Source organism: Protomyctophum parallelum, assembly GCF_964188405.1.
Source record: "Protomyctophum parallelum genome assembly, chromosome: 3".
NCBI lineage: Eukaryota > Metazoa > Chordata > Actinopteri > Myctophiformes > Myctophidae > Protomyctophum > Protomyctophum parallelum.
In genome coordinates, this window is record NC_139698.1 from 3,160,167 (window position 1) to 3,176,469 (window position 16,303).

Sequence of the window (16,303 nt, forward strand, 5' to 3'; positions counted from 1 at the left end):
TACAAGCTCATAGTGGCGCGATACGAGCTTGTAGGTCTGCTATTTTTGAAAAAATTGAAGAACGACTGACATTTTTAGAATCTGATCTCAGGTCAGAATGGGTTAATCAGACGAGTGTGTGTCCAGTGGAAACCTCGTATGAATCTGATCTCAGGTGAGAATGTTTTAAAACTTTAGTGATAGTGTTGAGAGAGAAAGATCCAATAGACCAACAATGGATTATTTCGTTTTTTTTCGTTGGACCATTCTCACATGTCCCAGGAATGGTTGGACCAAATACCAGCTCCATTTCTTTCTCTCTTTTATTTATTTTAGGAACATTTTGTCAAATATTATGCACGTTTTTCACCGATTTTGCCCCTATTTTTCGTTTTTTTTGATTAATGGCCCATAGCACTTATACCCTACCCCCTTAGATAGCATTTCTGTAGACTTAGATAGCATTTGATACAGACTTATAGCATGTTATGTAGACAGCACTATAATTGCATTGTATGTAGTCATAGCACGTCATAGTACATATGTATAGCATAGTAGTATAGATGTATAGTTTATATGTAGCCTATAGTTTCATAGATATTCCACTGTTACTTTCTTAGCTTACGCATGATGTTTCATGATAAATGCTTTTTATGTGATGTATTCCCATGCTTTTTGTTCTTGCTTAATGTAAGTGGCTCTGGATTAAGAGCGTCTGATAAATGCCTAAATTGTAAATTGTAAGAGTACCTCAATTTGCCATGTAGCTATTGCTGTAGGGCCCACTTCAATATATTTTGATGAGATCTTTTTTTATGGAAATGTCAGTGTTTAGTGATGGTGTAACAACAAATGTTTACGGTTAAAAATAAAAATAATAATAATTATAATTATAATTTGAGAAATACTGATACTGAGAAATACTTTTCACTCAGTGGCCCCTTGCTTGCATTACTAGACGAGGACAGCAGAGGGCGCAGTTGTACTGTTGGTACTAGGGGGGCCATGTATGTAAAGTAAAGATGGCCGCGCTGTTCCTCCGCTGGTGATCACCAGTGAGTTGGATAATGATCGATTATTTCATTTATCGTCACATCGCGATCTTCTTCCTAACCGTGGCCTGTGCTAGATCACCGTGCACGGTAAGTTGTGCGTGTGTGTGTGTAAATAAAGTAAACATAAACGGTTTGGTTAAACCAACGTGTAGCTTTGTGGTGTTGTTTAGTGACATGACGTCACATCGTCTTCAATACAGCCCGAGATGGCTTTTTCTCTTTGCTCATATCCGGTCAAGCGCCCCGCCCACCGCATCCGGTAATGTTTTACGTTGTTGAGGGTGTTCGTTTCCGTATCCGCCTCTGGACCGGATATACAAACCGCACAGTGAATCGGCCCCGCCACGGGCCCTAGCATTATGAACGAAGCACCAAGCTAAGCTAAGCTAAGCTAAAGCTAGCCGTTTAGCTTAATACGTCTGTCTGTGACTGTCGCCTGTGGAAAGAAAAGAACAGATCTATAAAAAGCTAGCTGGGCTTGTAGATCTGTTCCTTTTTGACAAGCGACGCCGTGTTCCTACTATGTATAACTGTGTGGTGGTTGTTTGTTTTGTTAGCTTATGGAGGGAAAGCTAGCCATGTAGCAACTGTATGCTATGCTATGCTGTGTTGAAATCAGTGTTGTTTTCGTCGACTAAAACTAAGACGAAGAATGTTCGTCGACTACCTTTTTTCACTGACTAAAACTAAATAAAAACTAAATGAAAACGAATCTATGATGACTAAAACTAAGACTAAATATACTGACAATTTCGTCAACAAATAAAAACTAGACTAAAATGTTAGGAAGGGACTAGTGGACAAGAGATCCAGTTTTATGCTGGGTTGCATGCTGAAAATAGCAGATATACAATTTCGCAGCGCGACGCGTTGTGTGATTGTAGATCTGCTGTTTTCAGCATGCAACCAAAGTGTAAAATATGTCATTACAACGACATCAAGGCCTGTCAAAACACATTCTAGTCGACTAAATCAACTGTAGATTTAGTCGACTAAAATCGTATGACATTTAGTCGACTAACGCCAGGGCTCCACTGGGCGCGTCTGCGTCGCGTCTCCGTCAGTGTCGGGAATGTGCCCTTTTAATCAATGGAGGGTGGCCGGCTCGACTGCCCGCGTTGCGTCGCGTCTCCGTCACCATGAAATTTAACCGGTTCGTTTTTTTGACGCACGCACGCGTGACGCGACGCAGACGCGCCCTGTGGAGCCCTGGCGTTAAACTAGACTAAACACTAGAACATTCCAGGTGACTAAAATGTGACTGAAACTAAGTGAAAACTATTCAAGAGACTATAACTATAACTAAAATAGAAATTTGCTGCTAAAAACAACACTGGTTGAAATGGACATACTGGCGTTAAGCTATATTAGCACCCTGAACAATGCTAACAACACGTGAAATTAAAATTTTATAATGCACCTGGAATAAGTCCACAACAACAAGCAAACATTGTCTTAAAACAATCGTTTTAACACTCAAAAGTGTTAGAAACAAGTCACAGTGCATAGGTTTTAAATACTCTTGCAGACCTTGTATTGAACTGTACTTTCCTGTGCTCTTTTTTCTGACTGTTAATACAGTATTCAATCAATCAATCAATCAATCAGTGGGTGTCTAGATACTTCCTTAATGTAAAGTAAACAAAGTCCACACCCACAACACCAGAGGGAGTGCAACAAACCATGTACAACCCAGATTCGGCACAAACAAGGGACTAAATTCTTTTCGCTCCTATGCCACCAAAATGTGGAACGCCCTACCAACAGTCATTAAGACATGTGAATCCCTTGACTCCTTCAAAACCGCTCTCAAAGGGCACCTACGGACGGCTGCAATTCGAAACTGGCCTCTGTAAAATCTGAATCCCCCCTTCACCTTTTTCCCCTCACTGTATATGTATCCTTTCCCTTTTTGCTTCCTTTATGATGAATTTTTGTTCTGTTCTTTAACTACATAGAAGTGTCTATTTGTACGTCTCTAAATGTTTTGATTAATTGACCAATGTGGACCCTGTTGTAAACAAGTGTAATGCTTAATTGGGTCGTCCACTCACAGTTAACAGTCTTTGTATTGAGTTTGTGCTTGAAATGTAGCCTACTGTAATTCTGCAAACTGTTAATAAATATTTCAATCAATCAAAAAAAGTCAGTCTGGCAGAGTCCACCACAACGTTCACAATGACAGACTAGTGGTGAATGATAATCTCATGCAAAGGACAACTTTGGTTTTCTTCAACCAAGGTTCATGTTTTAGGTTATTAGATACAGTAAAATATGTTTTTGTTTTATTTATTTTTTCTCCATTTGCTGCTTTCTTTTGTTTTAGCAATTTTAGCTGGTCACAAAAGATCACAGGATCTACTGAATGTGAAGGTCTCGGGGAAGCCACACTGTGGGCTGTATTTTGCGTGTCTTAAGTACCAGGTCTTATTACCTAACTTGAGTAAACTAAAGACCTGGAGGGTGGAGGCGTGGTCAATGCTCTTTGGCCACTCAGAATAGCCAAATGGCATTGATCACGCCTCCAGGTCTTTAGTTTACTGAAGTTAGGGAATAAGACCTGATACTTAAGACACGCAAAATACAGCCCTGTGTGTCATAGGCTCAATATGTCAGTTTGACACATTCAGTAGATCCCGTGATCTTTTGTGGTCAAATATAATTTATTGGGGTCTACTAGGACTATAGTAAATAATTAAAAAAAGAGATAGCTATAAAATATTGTAAAAATAATACATATTTAGCCCCATGTTCGAATGCCCCCGCCCTCCTGTCAAAAACAGTTAAAATCCCTAAAACGAAAGAAAGCAGCAAATTAAAAATAATCAACACTCATCTTTTACTTTCTCTAATAACAACCTAAAACATGAACCTTGGTTGAAAAAAAACTAAAGTTGTCCTGGTCATAGATCTATTTAAATATGTGTGTTCACATTGTCAAAATTGTTGATGTTAAATTCTGCCAGAATTCACAGTCTTCAAACAAGGTTTCCTCGGGTTGATGTTGACCGTGATTTCGGATGGCGATTATCGATGAATAATTGATTTAAAAAAAAAATAACGGCCCACACGTGCGTTCCTCGGACAAACAGACAGACAGACAGCGTTACATTCACAGAAAAACACCCAATGATAGAACCGCAGGATTTTTTGATTAATTGTCAACTGTTAAGTTCAATTGAATAATTTCTTAATGCCGATTAACTATTATCATCCTTAACCGTGATGTTAACCTCCAATCAGTGGAATCTACATATTTCGGGTAAAGATTATGAAAATATTATGGTAAAAACTATGACATAAAAAGGAATAAGGACATTGCCATGGGCAACAACTGGCTGTCAGTTAAGCATAACAATCAAGCACGCTATGCTTAATTACAAAAAAAAGAAGTAGAGACATAATTTGTCTCTAAACCTCAGTGTGTGTGTGTGTGTGTGTGTGTGTGTGTGTGTGTGTGTGTGTGTGTGTGTGTGTGTGTGTGTGTGTGTGTGTGTGTGTGTGTGTGTGTGTGTGTGTGTGTGTGTGTGTGTGTGTGTGTGTGTGTGTGTGTGTGTGTGTGTGTGTGAAGAGGTAGGGGGGTGTGTTCGTGTGCGCGGCAGAGTAATAGAGGGATGTGGATCTCTTACTGATGTTAAGATGCGACCTAGAACCAAACGTAGTCAGTTTCCGGTTTGTCTGCTCTAAGCTTTAAACCGCTTAGGCCTAAAAAAAAAAAACTTTGGTTTCCGATTGGCTGTCATTTTTGGGCTGAGTAGGTAGGGAATTTATTTTATTTTATTTTTTTATTTTATTTTTCGTGGGAAAGTTGGGTAGCAAGGAATTTTTTTTTTTTTTTTTTTTTTTTTCGTGGGAAGGATGGGTAGAGAGGATTTTTTTTAAACTTTTTTTTTTCCTACGGCAATGATGGATAGGCTTCTTTTTTAATAACTTCAATATTTGCCTGAAATACCATATTTTAAATAATGAATGGTTCAAGTACACATAACACTACGTCTACATGCCTACAGCTAAACATTTGAAAACTTTGAATAGAATGTCCACACACTGGTTGAATACTTAATACGCATGTTTCATGATAAATTATTTTTATGTGATGTATTCCCATGCTTTTTGTTCTTGCTTAATGTAAATCGCTCTGGATTAAGAGCGTCTGATAAATGCCTAAATTGTAAATTGTACTGTCTTACAGTAACTAGAAGGCTCTGACAGTAATGAAATGCACAGTCACGTCAAACTGCTGCCCCTCCTCCTGCCTGCAACTCAGTTCATTTGAACTGTGGAATCATGGCAGGTCTAAGACTACATTTGCAAGCCCCCTATTTTATTTAGTTGCGCCTGTGTTTTGGGGTGGCATGAATCTTTCATGCTTGTAAACATTGTGAAATCACGTGTACTTCATTTATTGGCCATCCAGTTTTAGGTAACGGTGGTGTCAGCAACAACCCACCTAACGTAAAACAACCTCTGCTTTCCAGCTCATGTTTTGACATAAAAAGTTAGAACGTGTTGCTGGCATCAACATAGCTATAGTGCTAGTTATTAAAAGACAAAAACATAGCTAACGTTAGCCCCATATATGATATGTGCCCTCTCCTCTCCCTACGCCCATTCATGTTTTGACATAAAAAGTTAGAACGTGTTGCTGGCATCAACATAGCTATAGTGCTAGTTATTAAAAGACAAAAACATAGCTAACGTTAGCCCCATATGTGCCCTCTCCTCTCCCTACGCTCATTCTGTAGCTCCGAGCACATATATGGGGCTAAGCTAACGTTAGCTAACGTTCTGACGGGGTAGAAGCATGAGCCGAATGGGTTTCCTCCTCCTCGCATCTCAGGGCTATAGATACCGAAAGTCAAACATGCCCAGCACGCACCCAGCCTGGGCGCCTAGAGGCTCCAGGGTGGGGGGGGAGAGTATGTCGGCTGAGATGATAGTCCATTTATCCGCTCGGTCGTGTCTCCCTTCTGCGGACTTAAACCGACACCGGCACGGTTTCACCTCCTTAATTATGTCTTCAAATGTTTTTGTACTCAATCGTATGATCTGTGGCGGTGCTTTGCACGGGCAGTGGACAGTCACAGACACCGTGCACAGGTCCATGCTGTATGTTGTCACTGTTGTGTTGTGCGTCTCCTCGCGATGACGCATTCCAAAACATTTGCGCACGTGATATTTTAGACGAAAGAAAACTTTATTTTGACTTCGCGCGTCCCAATGGTCTCATCAAAGATAAATTTAATTTTAATAAAGACCTTTTGGGTCTTACTCGGTCGCATTCTGAGCTTCTTTTTTTTTTTTTTTTTTTCTCCACCAAATGCCAATAAAATAATATGAGTCGCGCATATTTAATAGAGTCGGTCGGCAACCGGAAACCAAAGTTTTTTTTTATTAGGCCTTAGATTTTCTCTGGACTGGTTAACGGGAATGGAATGGAATTAATAATAGCCTTCTACAGCGACCGATGCTGACAACATTGTGCTTACTTAACTGACGCTGCTAAATCCATCTGTCATATCTTTATTCTTTAGTAATATATTAACCCATTTAGGACGAAACCCCATTTTGGTGTTTTTTTAAGCATTAGGTTATACTTTAGCTATTGAAAAATTGCAGATCTACAAGCTCTAACTAAGACGCACTCTTTTCCCAGAGCTTACTACCAATGGGCGTGGTTATTCTTTTTTATATATATTTTTTATCCCACGATTTTGTAACCCATTTTTCACCCCTGTGTCAATCATCTAATAATGTGATCCTGGGCTCTACACACCCTCCACCAACCTAGTCCCCATATATGGGGGACAAGGGGAGAGCAACGGACTTGAACTCATGCTTCCTTCATGCCTGAGTGTCCAAGTTGCTCCTTTACACCTGACAGGGGGGAGTTTCCCTGGTTGGACGTAGCGCATGGTAGGAACACGTTATTCCAACCAGTTCCTTTCCCCTCCATCAGGCGGGGGAGGCAGTTTAGAGACCAGGATTACTGCATGTTTTTTGTGAGGGTACCTATACCCTAGGGGACACGTGGAAAACATGTGAGGGTACCTACCCTAGGGGACACGGGGAGAACATGTGAGGGTACCTACCCTAGGGGACACGGGGAGAACATGTGAGGGTACCTACCCTAGGGGACACGGGGAGAACACGTGAGGGTACCTACCCTAGGGGACACGGGGAGAACATGTGAGGGTACCTACCCTAGGGGACACGGGGAGAACATGTGAGGGTACCTACCCTAGGGGACACGGGGAGAACATGTGAGGGTAGGCCTACCTACCCTAGGGGACACGGGGAGAACATGTGAGGGTACCTACCCTAGGGGACACAGGGAGAACATGCAAACTACACACAGAAAGGCCCTTTCGCCAACCCCGCCTCGGGTAATGGGCGTGGTTTTGATGGTATTATTAGCACAGTAGCTTTGTTTGAATGGGTCGGCATTCAGTCAGAGCCAATCAGAATAAGCCAATGAAATAAAGCTGTATTAAGACAATGAACCGGAGCAGGTGATGGGTATATATATGTACAGTATGCCACCTTCTGGAGACCCTGGACTACTGTAGTTATGAACTTCTCCCCCAATCTCTCTCTCTCTCTCTCTCTCTCTCTCTCTCTCTCTCCATTGATGTGAATCATTATGAATTAACTGGGGAAAATGAACTCCTCAGAAACGGAATCCAAAGGAAAGTACGCACATCTCTAAAAAACGTTCAGGTGCTGAACAAAAAGATACAGTACTTACAGGAGAAGGAGAACTAGTCCGCTCTCAAAGTGCACCTACGGACGGCTGCAATTCGAAACTGGCCCCCGTAAAATCTGAATCCCCCCCCACCCCCCCTTTTTCCCCCTCACTGTATATGTTTCTTTTCCATTTTTGCTTCCTTTATGATTAATTCCTGTTTCTGTTCTTTAACTATATAGAAGTGTCTATTTGTACGTCTCTAAATGTTTTGATGAATTGAACATGGTGGACCCTCTTGTAAACAAGTGTAATGCTTAATTGGGTCGTCCACTCACAGTTAACAGTCTTTGTATTGAGTTTGTGCTTGAAATGTACTGTAATTCTGCAAACTGTTAATAAATATTTCAATCAATCAATCAATCAACCCTTCTAAATAAATAAAATTACTGTGGGAGCTACGAAAGTGTGCGGAGACTACTTCTCCTTCTCCAAAATTAACTTCTCAAACATGTCAACCCATTACTAATTCAACTCCCCCTAATTATACATAGATTTGTTGTCATACTTCTCCAGGAAATAAGTTATACATATACTGTAAGTGTGTAACGAGCGAGTGGCTGCTTTGGATGACGTTGAGAAATGGCACCAAGGTGATTCTGGCCCCATTCGTATCCCATCTCTAACGGTCCAGTAGCATGAATAGGTCTAGCTGTCTCGTGCTTGGTTGCTTTGATAAAATTCTAATTACGATTCTTTCAATCATTCCCAGGTGCTGATCTAACCAAGAAAGTAGCAGCGGTGACCTGGACATGAAGATTGGATAGTGACCTTTGACCTGGACATGAAGATTGGATAGTGACCTTTGACCTGGACATGAAGATTGGATAGTGACCTTTGACCTGGACATGAAGATTGGATAGTGACCTTTGACCTGGACATGAAGATTGGATAGTGACCTTTGGAGCCATTCCGTAACTACGTCCCCAAATACGCATTTGAAGTTCAGATACAACCCTCACGGACCAATACATTGCCGGCCTTTTCAAACGAACCAACTCCGATATGAACTGAACGCCCGGGTGTCTACTACGAATGCTAAGGGCTTACCGAGACTTGAGGATTAATGCCATCGTCGGCAGCAATGGAGAAACAGAAGTCGACGGATAACGCCGTCTCGCTGCCGCCCGAAGGGGATCTGGCCTTCATCTGCACAGAGTGCGGCGAGGGCTTCTGCCATTTCCCCAACATGCTGAAGCACATGGCCAGCCACGGACCGCTGGAGTCTTTTCCGTTAGACGGCTCGTCCAATGGATTCGAAGTGCCCAGAGAATATGTGCTGCACGAAAATGGAACGCTGACGATCGTAGGTGGATTTGAGCCGCCGCCACCGCACGCCCCTGGCAAGCCCGCGCTACCGCCGGCTTTGCCGACGCAGGTCCCCCCGTCTGCCAAGCCGGTGTCTCCGGCTGTCCCGTCACGATCATCATCGCCTCCGAGAGACGCCTCGAAGCCGAAGCCAACATACGCTAACTTGACTCTGAATAAAGACCACCAGGGCCACTACCGCTGTGAGATATGTAACAAATCGTTCGGCAGCCGGCGGGGTTTGAATCACCACCAGCAATATCGAAACACGGAGCGCGGCTACAAGTGCACGCTGTGCTGTACCGTCTTTGGCAGCAGAGAGGACCTGAAGAAGCACCTGCAGGACCACGCGCGCAAGCGCTTTCTCTGCTGCGGACAGTGCGGTAAGCGGTTCCTGAGAGCGGACGCGCTGGACGCTCACGACAGAGAAAACCACCAGTCTCTCAGGGGGCTGTCCGCTCAGGGCCGACCTCAGGTCAACCAGGAGAAAGTGCTGGGGAAAATGTATCCCTGTAGGAAGTGTGACTTGAGTTTCTTCTGGATGTCGGATTTCCAGATACACGCGCAATACCATTGCAGAGGAAACGAACCGGGTAGGCACCACCTGGCGCCTTCAGGACATGATCTGACCTCTAGGAAGAAGAAGCCAGAAGAGACATTGCACGACAAGAACCGCAATGGCCCGAGCAGCAATGGCCCGTCGGTTGACGTGAAGGGCTCCGATAGTGGTGCCGTTAAAGGTCCCGGTAATCTGGCTGATCGTGAAGAGTCCGCCACAGCGTACCGGTGTGGATTATGCGGAGATCACTTTCAGAGGTTAAGCGCTCTGAAAGACCACCATCTCACGCATCAGACCCAGGAAGACATGGACACGTTGACTCAAGAGTCACAGACACCAGTTAAGCGACGGGTCAACAAAGCGCCGATGATAGGCAGGAAGAAAAAACGAAGGAGTTCTCCTGGGGGAAAACTGTATGCTTGCAAACAGTGCCCTCGTGTGTTTAACCATTCCAGCAGCTTGTCTCGACACATGAGGTACCACAAAGGGACCATGCACACCTGTGTGGTATGCCATAAGGCTTTCTCCGAGCGCTGTGCCGTCAGAAGGCACATGGCCATGAATCACAAGTCCGAGTTGGAGAAGAAACCGTGGCTGAAACAATTGCCCCCTCAAGGAAGCGTCGTACCCGACGACCCGACGCGTCAGGACGGCGGCCGACCCGTCTTCGAGACGCACGGAGAGCGGAAGCGGCAGCGCCGGGGGAAGCCGGCGCCGAAGGCCAGGCTGCCCTACGAGTGCCAGGAGTGCGGGAAGACGTTTGGGCTGCAGAGCGTCTACCGAAGGCACCTGCGGTATCACATGAAGCTCGCAAACTCACACAACAAGTGCCCCGAATGTCCGGCTCACTTCAAGACTTCGTCTGGTCTGCTGGAACACCTGAAGAGCCACCACCCGAACACGGGTGACACGGATATGGGACAAGCGTCGGACACAGCCGGGGCCAGGCAGGAGGATACCCCAGCCGGGGCCAAGCAGGAGGACACCTCAGCCGGGGCCAGGCAGGAGGATACCCCAGCCGGGGCCAAGCAGGAGGACACCTCAGCCGGGGCCAAGCAGGAGGTCACCTCAGCCGTGGCCAGTCAGGAGGACACCCCAGCCGGGGCCAGGCAGGAGGTCACAGCCGGGGCCAGGCAGGAGGTCACAGCCGGGGCCAGGCAGGAGGTCACAGCCGGGGCCAGGCAGGAGGTCACAGCCGGGGCCAGGCAGGAGGACACCCCAGCCGGGGCCAGGCAGGAGGTCACAGCCGGGGCCAGGCAGGAGGTCACAGCCGGGGCCAGGCAGGAGGACACCCCAGCCGGGGCCAGGCAGGAGGTCACAGCCGGGGGCCCCAGGGTGTCCTACGAGTGCCAAGAGTGTGGGAAGAAGTTTGGGCTGCAGTGTGTCTACCAAAGGCACCTGCAGTATCACCTGAAGTTTGCAAATTCACACAAGTGCCCCAAATGTCCGGCTCACTTCAAGACTTCCTCTGGTCTGCTGGAACACCTGAAGAACCACCCGACCACCGATGACACGGATATGGGACAAGCGTCGGACACAGCCGGGGCCAGGCAGGAGGTCACAGCAGCCGGGGCCAAGCAGGAAGACACAGCAGCCGGGGCCAAGCAGGAGGTCACAGCTGGGGCCAAGCAGGAGGTCACAGCAGCCGGGGCCAAGCAGGAGGTCACAGCAGCCGGGGCCAAGCAGGAAGACACAGCAGCCGGGGCCAGGCAGGAAGACACAGCAGCCGGGGCCAGGCAGGAGGACACAGCAGCCAGGGCCAGGCAGGAGGACACCCCAGCCGGGGCCAAGCAGGAGGACACCCCAGCCGGGGCCAGGCAGGAGGACACTGGCCTAGAAAAGGACAACTTGGAGAGGACGGAAAGTACTAACAATGTTACTACCAATACGGATAGTGTAGAAGGAAACGCAGCGGATGCCCACTACAAATGCACTGAATGCACACGGACGTTCTCTAGCTCGGAGTCGTGTCTCGAGCACCAGAGTTCTCACGGCGGCGCCGAGAACCGTGGGTAAAATGTCATGTTGCTTTCCATGTGAGGAGTTGTGGTGGGTGGGGTGGATTTCTTTCTTTACATTTTGTAAACAATGGTGGAACAAATTGCTGTATGATGATGATGATCTTTCTTTGATCGTACGAATCCGATTGGGACCAATCGTTATAAGTGCTGCCTCATGGGAGAACACCACAGAACCTTTTGAGATTTGTAGAAATTAAATGTCCGTTCAAGTTTGTTTTGAGAAAAGCACCAATCAAACCCGGTTCCTGTTTCCTCCACCAGGTAATGTTTTGGTTTAACTTCAGTGACACAAAGAAAAAAAAACAATGTCTACTTATGTAACCATTGATCTTATTGTTGCATCTTCTTCTTGCATACATTTACTCATGTGACTTGAATGTTTTGTATTCTTCCCAGTGGGTTATCCTTTTATCAGCCATTAAATGACAATGCCATTCAGTAGATTGAGTGATTTCCCATTAAAACTGACCAGTGTGTGTCCAGTGGAAACCTCGTATGAATCTGATCTCAGGTCAGAATCGGTTAATCATCAGACCAGTGTGTGTCCAGTGGAAACCTCGTATGAATCTGATCTCAGGTCAGAATGGGTTAAAACTGAAACAAAATAAATATCGTTCCTGGCATTGCAGAGTCGTCTACTCTCGACTTTCCACGACTGACGTTTTTTTGGCACGATGTTGACTGTACTGTACTGTACTGTACTGTACATAGGAAGCCATGTCCTGTTTCTGTACTTTTCAGTTATATGAGTATTCGGCTTAGAGTATATATGAATAGAGATGACATCCGAGTTCTCCTCCCATCCACTTGCATTAAGTTGCTCAAAAGCGCATGAGGCAATTTCACTCCTCCTTCCGGGTAGGAACAGAGTGCATTCTGCGATGGATTGCAATAGTGAGTGGCCCCAAACACATGAACGCGCTGCCGTTGAACGAGCACGAGCGTGCTGCCGTCGTGAACGTGCACAATGATAGTCAACGCGGACCAGCGCGTTCATGTGTTTGGGGCCAGGCTGCAATATCAAATTCGGCCACTATGTCCATTTGGCCTCAGGGTTTCCTCTGGGTGCCTTCTCTATTCATATATATTCGGTCACAGGTGCGGCCCCCAATGACCCCTAGCGCCCCCTAGAGAGGTAGTTGAGATGAACCGGTACCATTCAATGGGAAATATAGCACAACATCCTGGGTTAAGTTTATTTTTTTAAATGGCCTGTGCTGCTGAATGCCACCACCTGTCCTCTCCACTGTCCCTTAAAGTTAAACCATAAATGCCTCAAGTAACACTTTCTCAATACTATAAGTAATAATAATAATAATAATAATAGTAATAATAAGGGGGGAGTATTATTATGTCAAAACCCACATCAACTCAAAACTGTTCCCGTGTGTATGTGTGTGGGGAAAGGGAAAATGTTTGGCCTGTCACAAAAATGAAAAGTGATATTGTTCTATATATCTGATTGACTTTCATACCACTTAAATAATATAAAAGATCCGTTCCTCCAGATCTGGTACGTTGCAGATCACAGATCGAATCATTTGGTGAAGTGAGAATCGGCCAATTTAAATCTGTGGCCGATCAATCGGAGCACATCTTAGACGAGACTGTCCAAACTTGCCTTCTCCATGTATGTTGGTGTGGAGGAAAAATTCAAAACTCGAGAGATATCAGAGAAACTTTGCAGAAATATTGCAGGCGTTATCGGACGGTCCATAATATAAAGACCGATATACAAAACAATACCAACGCAGAGATAGCCTGATCGAGTACCAGGCTGATTTCACTCCATAAACAATTAAACATGTTGCAACCCATTAAGCCCAGATCAGTTAAAAAAAACATAATCATTGCTTCCAGTGCTTGTCCTGTAGGCCTACAGATTGTAGTTGCAAAAGAGTAAAAACTAGAAAAAGTGCCCTTCTGGGCACAGGTCTCCACCAGGATAGGAATGTAGGACATTGCAGCTTGCCTTCATCTGGCGGTTGGATAAAAGGGCAACAAAAGTAAACTAGAGAGACTGTGTACCAATTTGCGCGATGTTTGGACAAAATCTGTAGGTGTACTGTGCAAAAACTTGTTTTGCACAAAGCGGCCTCCTGGTGGCGCTATAACAGGCCGTTCTGGAAATTATGGGGCAGAGGTTCATCGTTGGCATCCAGGGAGTGTGTGTGCAAAATTTGGCATCGACCGGGTTAACGGTGCCGGAGATTAGCTGCTCACGGACACACGAACGGACGGACGGAGTGCAAAACATACTCTCCCCCCATGCCTTCGGCCTGGTGGAGACAATAATGTTGCCGCTACCCTTCTAGAACGTCACATTGTGTTTCATTGTGTGCCCCTTCATAGTCTGTGAGAGCTGTTCGTCTTGTGTAGCAGTTGGGCTTGAAATACGTGTTTTGGAATTGAAGTTCACTGGAACTGGAACGAGCCTTGTCTAATGACCACTGATGACATTGATATCATTATGATGATGGGTGGTCTTTAATTCCACTAACCTCACAAAATACCAACCCAAGTTTCTCCAAAATATAATGCAATAGCGAGGAAACTGAAAGGATAGTCTGGGATACTAACCTCAACTGTGCAGATGTTCTTCCTCAGCTCTCCTCCCCCACGACCAACCAGTAGGAGTCAGTACAGTGCAGTGAATGGAAATCCAGCCTCATCCGCCTACCTACCTACATAGCTAGCTATAGCTAGCTACCTCCCTCCTAGCCTCAGTCCCAGCCTTACTCCTGTGCGAAGAGAAAAGCCTGGTCACAACCTTAAGGCAGAGAGTGTGTGTCGGCGGCGGTGTTGGGCCGGAACATCCATTATAACACCGGTTACGATATTCTTTCGACCAATCGCAACACTTGTTTCATTCACGGACATTGTTAACAGATTCGTAAAGTGTCGACGTCATTTCCTTGAGTCGTACTTACGCCAGAATCGCGCTATACACGTTTGTTAGTTTGAGCGCCCAGTTAATTAAGCCAGAGGCACCGCAGCTGAGAGTTACATCCGGGTCTGTTGCTTTGACCCAAGACTCTGTTGGCGGAACTCAGACTTACTACAAGAACATTGTCTGACCCAATAGAAACCAGTATAATAATAATGAATTTAATTTTCACAGCGCTTTTCCAAGTGCTCAAAGCACTTTACAATGGTTCGTTCATTCATTCATTCATACATTGGGAGGTGAAGTGGCGAACAGTCGACACCATTAAGCGTCCTCACTTCCCACATTCACACACCGATGATGGCGAGCTCACACCCGACCGACTCATTGGAGGCAATGTAGGGTTCAGTGTCTTGCCCAAGGACACTTCGACATGTGGACAGGAGGAGGAGTCAGGATTCAAACCGGGGACCCAGGGATCATTGGACGACCTGCTCTACCTCCTGAGCCACGGCCGCCCGGTATAGATGCATACAGCTGAATGCATAATGAGAAGTGGGAGTTACGGTGGTGGTTCTGGTGGTTCTGGTTCAGTGGCCTTTAGTTTTGGTCCATATAAAGCGTTAGAAGGACTTCTCCTCAGTGCTATATGGGCCTGTCGACTGTAGTGCTATTTGGCTCTGCAACGTGGGAGGCGTAAAAACATCGCTCAACCAGGAGGAGTGTCTCCGCCCGGTGGATGATTTTACATGTTGGCCAAAAGGTATATTTTAGACATGAGGTGGGACTCTCAAGAGTGTTCCCAGATGTTCCCATCTCCACAAAACAGCCTTTGTATTTGTGAGTAGCGAAAGTGTACTTTTTATCTTTTCTTACTGAAGTTGACAGGCTGTTGCAGCCTGTGTGTGATGCGTGCGCAGAGGCCCGAAAGCCGCATAGTGTTGAGGAGAAGCCCTTTTAACTACTATATGGACCACAGCTAAGTAACCTTTCAGGTTTGACTTTCCCCTTTAGACTGGTCCCCCTTTCCTCTTAAATGCATCCACCACACAGAAGCACTGATCACACTTAAAGGTTTTATGACATGCATTTTCATTTCTTTTTCTTTTTTCTTTTAGGTTTTATGACCTCAATTACACCCAAAAAACCTGAACTTTGAACATTCAGTGGATTTTCTGTGGTCTGAAGTTTTCTTTGGGTTTTTTTGGGCCTTTTGAGCTACAATGAAAACAGGCAACACAGTGAAACTGTGACATCTGCTGGCAAATCCCATTGACATATATGGGATTTGCAGTAAGTGATGTCACTTACTGCCGGCAAATCAGACAGTCTCTGTTTGAGCCAGAAAACCCCAGATCACAGAAAATCTACTGAATGTTAAAAGTTCATGTTTTTTGGGTGCAATTGAGATTAGAAAACCTAAAAAAAGAACAATTCCAAAACCTTTTTTAAAATGTCACAATCCCTTTAAATAACTACCTCTGGAAGTGGACATGGGTGATGGGTTTGACCACATTGATAACAAGACACAACACAAATGCAGTGTATATTGATAGTTATTATTGGGCAAAATACCTTTCACAGAAAATGCCACTTTTTCCAGAATGAAAACTGTGTAAGACCAATTTTTTGATTGTGATGGATTGGATATGCCCTTATGTTGCTTTGAAGTCCCTGTGCCGCCTTCACAAAACAAATGGGACCGGTAAAAGGAAAGACAACAGCATAATGAATGGGGTATAGTGTTTA

The 16,303-nt window shown here is 45.2% G+C and overlaps 1 protein-coding gene across 4 annotated transcripts; it reads left to right on the forward strand.

Moving 5' to 3' along the window:
- Positions 1-988: 988 nt before the first annotated feature.
- On the forward strand, positions 989-11,670 carry LOC310855579 (uncharacterized protein). 4 transcript variants are annotated; one of them, XM_083760642.1, is made up of 3 exons: positions 989-1,121; positions 8,492-11,257; positions 11,309-11,670. In XM_083760642.1, the coding sequence occupies exons 2-3, from the start codon at positions 8,846-8,848 to the stop codon at positions 11,660-11,662; spliced, it is 2,766 nt and encodes a 921-aa protein (XP_083616768.1). In that variant the 5' UTR covers positions 989-1,121; positions 8,492-8,845; the 3' UTR covers positions 11,663-11,670. The 4 variants fall into 4 exon arrangements, with proteins under 4 accessions (XP_083616768.1, XP_083616770.1, XP_083616769.1 ...); XM_083760644.1 differs by having other exon boundaries at positions 8,492-10,981; positions 11,201-11,670; XM_083760643.1 differs by having other exon boundaries at positions 8,492-10,550; positions 10,746-11,670.
- Positions 11,671-16,303: the final 4,633 nt, after the last annotated feature.

Bases quoted from the DNA above. Each gene is read 5' to 3' on its own strand.
- LOC310855579 (XM_083760641.1), top strand. From the start codon at position 8,846: ATGCCATCGTCGGCAGCAATGGAGAAACAGAAGTCGACGGATAACGCC.